At 48.8% G+C, this 9,530-nt stretch overlaps 1 protein-coding gene across 1 annotated transcript; it reads left to right on the forward strand.

Annotated features, from left to right (window-relative positions):
- Positions 1 to 4,298: 4,298 nt before the first annotated feature.
- Positions 4,299 to 9,221, forward strand: DUSP6 (dual specificity phosphatase 6). The gene is made up of 3 exons (XM_023933088.2): positions 4,299 to 5,205; positions 5,803 to 6,240; positions 7,695 to 9,221. The coding sequence occupies exons 1-3, from the start codon at positions 4,803 to 4,805 to the stop codon at positions 8,000 to 8,002; spliced, it is 1,149 nt and encodes a 382-aa protein (XP_023788856.1). The 5' UTR covers positions 4,299 to 4,802; the 3' UTR covers positions 8,003 to 9,221.
- Positions 9,222 to 9,530: the final 309 nt, after the last annotated feature.

Here is a 9,530-nt window from a genome sequence, read left to right on the forward strand (position 1 = left end):
ATCCTCTGAGAAGAGAATCTGACAGCCAGTAGTGATCTGCTGTCAAACGAAACTGCTCACCTTTGCACACCCTAAGGAACAATTTGGAGAACTCACGAGCTGCATTCAGGAGGGAACCTTGTTTATACCACAAGGAGTCAAAAGAAAACAAAACTCTTTAAATAAATGCTGTCTGTGGTAAATAAAGTCTGTCGTAGCTGTTAAGTATTTTAAAGCATCATTCCTAAGTAATTGCTAATTACATTACTTTATTACAAGGCACAATTAAATATGTGCTTGAAGTCATCCAGCTACTTGCTGTTTCAAGGAAAGCACTTGAGTCAAAAGGATTTCCTAAATGGAGTCATTCAAGTGTTTTATTTCTCCAGCTTCAGGAATTATTTTAGATGTGAATAATTGGACATTGAATAACCAGTTAAATGTCATTTCCATAAATTGTTTGTACTTTACATAAAAGAAATAAAATGCCTTATAGGACACTTTTGTTCTCCCTTTAAGACACCTTGCACTAACCAGTCTTACACTAGTGGTACTTCATGGGCAATTTGGTCTAGAATGATTTGTGTATTTCTATTTTCAAATAGATCATTCACAGAAACCAACACAGACATACACTGATTTTTCACTTTTACTGGAACTAAAAGGAACTGTATAAAGGACTTAGAAATAAACCTGAAGGTGAAAGTCACAGACTGCAAGGTAAGCATGTAAAAGTACAGGCTGGTTCCACCAGGCACAATTTAGAGACAGCAATGGGAGCTAAGCAGTTCCAGAGTGCACCCTCAGAAGACCTTCTGAAAGTGATAAATGAGAGGAAATAAGTAGGTAAAATGTGAACCTCTAACTTCCAGCATCTAAAGCTGAATGACTTTTTAGCTCAATCACAGGCATTTGCTGGTTCAGTCAAAGCTGATAGTCATGATCCTCAAAATTCATGCATAAGTATGACTTGTCAGTGGAGAAACCTGTCTTCACTACATTTTCCAAGCTCTTGCACATCCAGAGTTGAGTTGAGTTGGCATCTCACCCAAAATCCTGATGCCAGCATGTGTTATACTCCTTGGCCTTCTCCAGCAGGCAATCCCAGAATGTTCTTTGCTTGCCTGAAATCACACAGTGCAGATACAGAAGATGTCTCTGCCATTTTGATTCAGATGATCAGTGGGATGTGGAAAATGAAGGCTGGAGTCCCTGCTCTCATAAATATTGATTGATGCAACATGGGAAAGGAGTGACCAAAGAAGCAGAAAACCCTTTCCTATATATTTTATGCCCCATCTTTCCACAGAAAGACAGATTCCTATCAAATTCTGTTTCAACTAAGTAGACGAGAGGCATGAAGCAGTATCTTTACAGAAAGAAAGCACTTGTATAAAAAAAATAGCATTCTCATCTCTGATGTGTAATGCAAGAAGAAACTTCATCAGTACTTCTGAGAATGCCTCTACATCACTGCCTTAGTATTCCAGACTGTGAAGTGTCTCAGAGTGACCCGGTTGGCCTGGTTTCAAAATGTCATAGATACCTGCCTTTTTGGTTCTTCTCTCTCCCATTACACTATGTAGATAACCTGTCTGTCTAATTCAGGGCCAGGGCTTCTATTACAGGGAGAGATATGAAGGAATTGGACAAAGCAACACTAAATTTTAATTGTCATCATGCAATGCTATTGTTCTCTGTGTCTAAATGTCTGGCCAAGACAAGCTCAGGTCATAAGCACTCATGGAGATCTACTGGGCCCTCTACACATGCTACAAATGAGCAAAATGGTCCAAAAGACAGAAAAATAGGCTATTTGTTATTAATAAGCTTTGAGCCGGACAGAAGAAGTCTTACTTGCAGACAAGAAAGTAAAAAACCAAAGCCAAACTAACAAAAAAATAAAGACATGTCTCTCCCCATCCAAAAATAAACATTTCAGAGTTGAAAATCAAACTGCCAGAGGCTGGGTGAATGAAGGCATCACGGTTGACAGAAATAGGCTCTTCTTGCTGCTCAGGTATTACAAAAACTTCTGGAAGCTGAAGGATGAATGATCTCCTGGTGGAGCTTGGGCTGTACATCTGGTCTCTGACAAAGCATCAGATGGTAGCATGGTTAAATGAATCTGCTCCAGCATCCCTCAGTGACAGACAGGACAGAGCAGTTCAGACAGAAAGAGGGAAAGGGAGAGCATATATGCATGCTAACAGAAGGACAAGGTGGCACATAGTTCTCATTCTCCTTCAGAGTTCTTCAGCTGGTGTGTGCTGATGGAGGTACTATGACAAATTCAAAGGGTGCTGTTTGTATTTGACTGGTTTAACGCTGCTGCAGTGCAAAATCTCCTGCCTGTGTCTCAGCTGACCAAATGCCACCCTCAGACTGCTGCCATGCAATGAGCAGGCTATAGCTACCACCATTACAAGTGTGTCTCCAGCTCCACTTTGGAATTACAACACTCTGGAGTATGCTTCATCTTACTGCCTTCATACATTTACCCTTTAACGTTCATAGTATTTCCATCAAAATTGAGAGTACTTATGATAAAAATATCTTTACATGCTATAATTATTTATTGGAATAGTATTGTTATACTACTAGGCAGGTATCCCACCCAAAATAATACTTAAATAAATAATACCAAAGGCTCCTGCTTTCTAGTTGTATCTGACACTGCTCTGGACATTTAAACAGCATACTCTGAACATAGAGAGCCGAACAGCGAGTGAAGCACCTGGTAAGAACAGCCTGGAAAGTCTTTAACAAGAGAGGACAGGGCCACGGTGGGCAAAGGTGGTCTGGACAAGTTGCGCTGAGCCATGCGGCAGGGTGTGTGTCAGTTCAAGGAAATCTCCCGGTTAGGGGCGGGGCAAGGTTTGTGTAACACTTCAGTCCCTCTTTCAAGCCTCTGGAAAAGGTAGCAAGAAGGGATCCTCTCAAAATCCCTGCTGGGGAGGATGTCGTTAATGCCATCTGGGTGTCAGCCTTGCTTTAAACTGCAACCACTGATGTGTCAACTTTAATTAACATCACGGATATTTTCTGTGTGGAATACACAGGACTGCCCATGCCACTATCTGTTCCCAGGGTCACACTCTCCAGCCGCTCGCTACCTAAAGAACCTCCTTCAGCTGGGGTTAAAAACGGTGAGCCCTGATGCGCAGTAGCGGTGGAAGAGAGATTAGCCTCTCCTGAACAATTTTACTTCCAAGCAGATGTCGGTGGCAGGATTAGCATTTAGGCCAGGCTTCTCCTGATTTATTGTCGCTCCTCGCTTTTCCCTTACCCATTTGCTAACCCTCACCTTGGAACCACGGCTCCCGGCTCAGCCTCCGGCCCCGCGGCGCCCCCCGGCCCCTGCCACCCCGGCGCCGCTCCGACGGGCACCGCAGCCCGGCCCTCCCCTCCGCCCCCCGGTGCGGCGGGGACTGCAGCGCCCTTCCGCCCCGTCGGAGCGGGGGGAAGCGCAGGGCGGCGGCGGCGGGGCCCCACTCCAGGCAGGAGGAGGCGGTGCGGTGGCCGCGGTGGCCGTGGCGGGCACGGCCAGGTGCGAGGGGCCGCGCACACCCCGCCGCGCCCCGGCAGAGGCTGCGGGCTCGCTGCTGCCGGCGGACTCGGGCCGCAGCGCGGTTCAATCGCGGGCTACCCGGAGGAGCCGGCCGGGCCACTTTCCCTGCTCACGCTGCTGGGGTGGCTCGCCCGGGCTGCAGCGGGAGCGCCTGCGGGCCGCTCCGGCGGCGGGGCCGGCTCCCCGGCTGCGCTGCGTGCAGCGAATAAAGCCGGGCCGCGTAGGAAGAGATTAGCTCGGGGTTTACTCTTCACCCCCGTAGGGATCAGCCGAGGACAGCGCCTACCCGCCTCCCTAAAAATGGGATTCCCAGAACGCCCTAATGAAAAGCCGGGCCACGATCAGCTCGGGGGAGCTGGGGGGGGGGAACACGGCCGGCCCCCGCGGGGCATGACTTAGGGAACGAAAATATGGAGGGAGGGAGGGAGAGAAAAGAAAAAGTGCCGTTCGTTCCGCCGGCTGCGACGGCCGCCCCGCGCTGGTGCTGGGGATGGGAAGGGGGGAGCGCCGGGCCGCGCCCCCTCACCTGCCCCCGCCGCCCCCGCCCGCCGCGCCGCGGCTGCCGCTTGTTTGCACTCGGCTTATCCGGAGCGGAAATTCCTTTCCGTTTTTGTGAATGACAAACTCATTAACGATTCATCAACACAACCTGTTCCAGCCGGCCCGTCGCCGCGGCAACAGCCCCTTCCGCGCTCCCCCATTGGCTGCGCCGGAGAATGTACCCATTGAGCGGCCCGCGGTTGTACCCATTGAGCGGCGCCGGCTGCGCGGGGCAGCGCGGCCGAGGAGGGGAACGCGGGGCGAGCGAGGGGCACCGCGGCCGCCGCAGCAGCGCTTCCATGCTGAGCCGGGGAGCCCCGCTCGGCGGCACGTTAATTGGATTTCATTCACTCGTGGCGGAGGAAAAGCCCAAGGGCTCGGGCTGCGGCGGCGATTAGGCAGGTTCATTCAGGGATTCATTGACAGAAAAAAAAAGGAGACGGGGCAGGCTGGCTGCGCGCACGCAGGCACACACAGGCGCTCACACTCACACACACGCCGGGAGCGGGGCTGCTCTCCCTCCCCGTGACTCCACCGCCGCCCGGCGCGGGGGAAGCGGCGCGGGGGGGGCTGCGTGATTCATTTTCCTGGGGCGGAGGGAGATAAGTTGTGCGGAGTTAGAGGGGTGCAGCCCGCCCGCCGAGCCAGCCGCATGCCTCTGTGAGAGAGAGGGGCGCTTCCAGAGCACTCTGCGCTCCCCCCGTCCTTCCCCATGCTAGATACGTTCAGACCCGTCCCTTTCGCGTCGGAAATGGCGATTAGTAAATCCGTGGCGTGGCTGAACGAGCAGCTGGAGATGGGCAACGACCGGCTACTGCTGATGGACTGTCGGCCTCAGGAGTTGTACGAGTCGTCCCACATCGAGTCGGCCATCAATGTGGCCATCCCCGGCATCATGCTGCGGCGGCTGCAGAAGGGCAACCTGCCCCTGCGGTCCCTCGTCGCCAGCAGCGAGGAGGACCGGGAGCGCTTCGCCCGCCGGTGCGGCACCGACACCGTAGTGCTGTACGACGAGCATAGCCGCGACTGGAACGAGAACACGGGCGGCGAGTCTGTGCTGGGGCTGCTCCTCAAGCGCCTCAAAGATGAAGGCTGCAAGGCATTTTATCTGGAAGGTGAGAAGGGCCGCCCAGGGTTGGGGGAAGAGATCTCTGCCTGGGGCTGCGGGGAACGGGGAGCCGAGCCTCGTGGATCTCTGCCCGGCTTAGAAGGAGGGGGGGATGCGGTCTGCAGCGTTCCCCGGGCAGTGGATTGATGCGCCAGGAGAGCACCGACCCGGGTAGGGGGCTTTTCCCCCTACTCCACACCTTTCCCCTCCCCTTTCTCCCTATCCTCGCATTGTTTAAAGAAACCTTGATGTCCGAAATCACTGTAGCAGCGTGGGGAGGACAGGGCTAACGGGGATTCCGGCATGAACCTGGCAGAAGGAATTGCCGGCGAGACACCTCTCCAGCGGTCCCCGCAGGGCAAAGCGGTACAGAGCTTTAATCTTGAATATGCTGAGCCCTCCACCGCAGCGGACGATTTTCTTAACCTTTCCTTTAAGTTAGTCTGTCTGCGTTGAGAGTGTGACATTTTTTTCCCTTCTTTTTCCCGGAGCTCGAGAGGGTGCAAAACAGACGCTCCTTTGCAGACAGGGCTGTACCAGGGAAGTAAGTCGACATGCCATCTTATATCAGGTTGCATTTTCTCCTCTTTGCTTTTCTCTCCAGGTGGTTTTAGCAAGTTCCAGGCTGAGTTCGCCTTGCACTGTGAAACTAACCTAGACAGTTCGTGTAGCAGCAGCTCTCCTCCTTTGCCGGTCCTGGGCTTGGGGGGCCTCCGAATCAGCTCCGATTCATCATCCGACATTGAATCTGACATTGACAGAGACCCCAATAGTGCCACCGACTCCGATGGCAGCCCTCTCTCCAACAACCAGCCTTCCTTTCCGGTGGAGATTCTACCCTACCTCTACTTAGGCTGTGCCAAGGACTCCACTAATTTGGACGTTTTAGAAGAGTTCGGCATTAAATACATCTTGAATGTTACCCCTAACCTGCCTAATCTCTTTGAAAACGCCGGCGAATTCAAGTACAAACAGATCCCGATCTCTGACCACTGGAGCCAAAATCTGTCTCAGTTCTTTCCTGAGGCCATCTCCTTTATAGGTAAGACCCGGTTACTTGTTAACAGCTACATCTCAAGAGGCAGAATTCAATATCTTTTGCAGAATTCGTGAATTTCGGGCGAGAAGCGGAAGCAGCATTTATGGCCGTCTCTGGGTCATGCCCCCTTCTCTGATTTTAAAGCCGGCTTAAGTTGAGGGGCTGTCGGGGACTGTTTGGGGGGGTTATTGAGAAGTCCCAGTGAATTGTAAGCGACCTTTGCAGGGCTGCACAGACATACCTGGTTTGTCTGGCTGTGGAATTTCTCCTTGAGTCATTGAGTCTCTGTTGGAGCTGGGAACTGAGCTCTGCTCATGTTGTGGGATCTTCTTAAATCACTTCCTAGCGGGTGGGGGTGGGGGGCAAATAAGCCTGGGGTCCATGGTTTATTTTACCTTTTTTTTTTTTGTTGATGTTCGTTTTGGGGTTGGTTTTTTTTGGGTTTTTTTTGGTTGGTTTTTTTTGTTTGTTTGTTTGTTTTTGTTCTTGAGGTTACTGAGTAGTACAATAAAAAGAAACTATCTGTGAGTCTAACTTCAGCTTTTAAATGGAAGTTATGAATAAGCGGTGTCCCAGGCAAATATATAGCCAAAGTTTAAATTAAATCTCGTGGTAATAATGATATACATTTCGGGCTCGGTGCCTCGGTCAGCCGGCCCTCAGACATTATCCGTCAGCTCTGGAAATCTGTACCCTTGGGCCCAAGGAGTTCTTTAAAATCTGCAGTCTCCTTCGTTTTGGGGAGGACTCAAATTTGTCCCATCGGGGTGCGGTGGGGCGGGCATTGCATTATCTGTTGGGAAGCTGTGCTGTAATCCGGTTGAATGATACCAGTAATAGTGGAGAATGTAGGTAATCTGAGCCTAGCAGGAAGAAATGTGGGCTAGAAGCCACAAAGAAACTAATCTCCAGGCATTGTAATGCATTTCCTATTACAAAGGAACCCATTTTCAACCAATGTTGACATCCTGTTCCTCCTAATGGGCTGTCCCCTGTGACTTCCCTCATTCTTTTAAAATGCCTGAATACCTCCATTGTTAGCTGCACAACAGTTGGAGAATAATTTAATAGACCTTTGCAGTCTGCTGGTCTGTATAAAGCCTTTCAGTGACATATTGCAGGATTTCCATGCTGGGGCAAGGGGACTGTAAGAATTTAAAGGCAAATCTCCAGGCAAAAGCCTGTCTTTTAGAACTGACTTTTAAAACAAGTGTCATGCAGCGTGTCCTGCGTCCTTTGTCTCATTCTTAGTTTTCTCAGCTCTTGGACTTGGGTAGTAGGGGGAGTGGATTCTTCTCATGTCCTGGTTTTAAGCCGCCAAAGTTAACTCTTGAGTTGCGCTGCTGGCCACTGGGATCAGAATCGTACTTTCTTCCTACTTGATGCTAATCTCATTTGTGTGAGAGATCAGTTACCAACCCTCTGTCTTATGTGTCCTTCTCTGCTTCTTCGTACAGATGAAGCACGGGGGAAGAACTGCGGCGTCCTGGTGCATTGCTTAGCAGGGATCAGTCGCTCGGTCACAGTGACGGTGGCCTACCTCATGCAGAAGCTGAACTTGTCCATGAATGATGCCTATGATATTGTCAAGATGAAGAAGTCTAACATTTCACCCAACTTCAACTTCATGGGTCAGCTGCTGGACTTTGAGCGGACTCTGGGACTGAGCAGCCCCTGTGACAATCGAGTGCCGAACCAGCAGCTGTACTTCACCACCCCTTCCAACCAGAACGTCTTCCAGGTGGATTCCTTGCAGTCCACGTGAGCTCCCACCACCCCCCTTCTCCTGTCCATTTCATGGGATCACTCCTCAATGGTTTCTCTTTGGCAGTGATAAAAGAAATGCAGCTTTCTCTTTTTCTGGCCTCTGCTACTAAAAAGCAGCTGCCAGTGCAGGCAACGAAAGGTTACACAGTATGGAATGGGCTATTGCAAAGGGAGGGGACGTGGCGAGCTCTCTGGGCAGGACCGTGGTGACCAGGCAGCAGGTGGGCACTGCGTTCATCCCTGCTTGGCCAGTAGCCGGGGTCCGAGGACTCCCTGTGAGGTAGGGTGAGGCTGGACAGGCTGGGCACGTGTTCTCTAGAGGCTGGGACTGTCCTTCTGCCCTCTGCTCTCAGATCTGTGACACGCATCTTTGTCTTCAGTGAAGACTGGTTATTTTTGTTTGTTTGTTTTAATTTAGAGGAGCCAAAGAAAGAGATTTCAGCTTAGTGTACTTGGAGTACTTGTTTGCTAGGAGCTTGATAGTGTTCTACTTGATCAATGTAAATATTTAACCTTAAATTTATTTGCATTTTTTTTTTTTCTTAATTCACATGTACTCAAGAAATCAATCCAAGGGACACTTGTGTTTTTGTTCTTTTCATAAATTCTGCTTTGTTTGTTTGTTTTAATTGCAAAGAATATATTTGCAGCATGCTGAATTTTATTGAAGCAAGCTTTCCATGAGGGAGAAATGGCAATGGTGAGAAGTTTGCAGATCATGTTTTGTAAGCAAGTAGAGTCTCTTCTTTCATATATCTTTCTTTTCCTTGTGGTGATTTTTTTTCCTCATGCTTTTGATGTAGTTTCCATATGATATATATATATACATATATATATATATTTTTAAATTAAATTAATTTTTTGCCTTACCTTTTGTAAATAGATCATCTGGGAGGAGGTTTGTCTTTGAATGCGAAAGATTTTTTGATCACTTTTTAAAACTTTCAGATGTGCTAAACAGTGCATTACCTCTGTACAAATTCTTCAGGGAGCTTCACCTCAAATGCAATATTTTGCGTTTTTGTTTTTTTTTTTTTGTATAAAACTGGAAGTATGTGCGAGCATTTGTACCTGTGTGTACGCACAGTGAATCTGCACATGGTTGCCAATAAGGGAGAGTTTAATCCACAGTGTAAAAGTTTTAAGATGGAATTTATTATAAGAATGTAAAACCTTAAATTATTAATAAATAAATAACTATTTTTGGCTATGGAGAAGCTGGCTGGTTTATTCCCCCTTTCCCCTCTGTGTGTTTGTGGTTAATTGCACATACCCATATGGTTATGTTTAAAGGCAATAATTACTCTTAATAGCTTTTGTACATCCCCTAAGACAATAAAACCTTAATTTCCCCTTTGGTCCACTGGTGCCTGAATGAATAAACAGTGAATGTGCTAGATTCTCATCTTGCTTTGGTGAAGGAAATGCTTTTGAAGGCCTTTAAGTTAATTACAAAGTATTCCAGCATCTCTTTGCTGTAGTAGGGATGCACCTGATTCTGGGCCATAGTGTTTTTTTCTCATTAT

This window comes from Cyanistes caeruleus, chromosome 4 (genome assembly GCF_971803275.1).
Source record: "Cyanistes caeruleus chromosome 4, bCyaCae1.hap1.1, whole genome shotgun sequence".
Classification (NCBI taxonomy): Eukaryota; Metazoa; Chordata; class Aves; order Passeriformes; family Paridae; genus Cyanistes; species Cyanistes caeruleus.

Coding starts and splice junctions, on each gene's coding strand:
- DUSP6 (XM_023933088.2), top strand. CDS start 4,803: ATGCTAGATACGTTCAGACCCGTCCCTTTCGCGTCGGAAATGGCGATT. Junction 5,206..5,802: donor CAAGGCATTTTATCTGGAAG/GTGAGAAGGGCC, acceptor TTTTCTCTCCAG/GTGGTTTTAGCAAGTTCCAG. Junction 6,241..7,694: donor TGAGGCCATCTCCTTTATAG/GTAAGACCCGGT, acceptor TTCTTCGTACAG/ATGAAGCACGGGGGAAGAAC.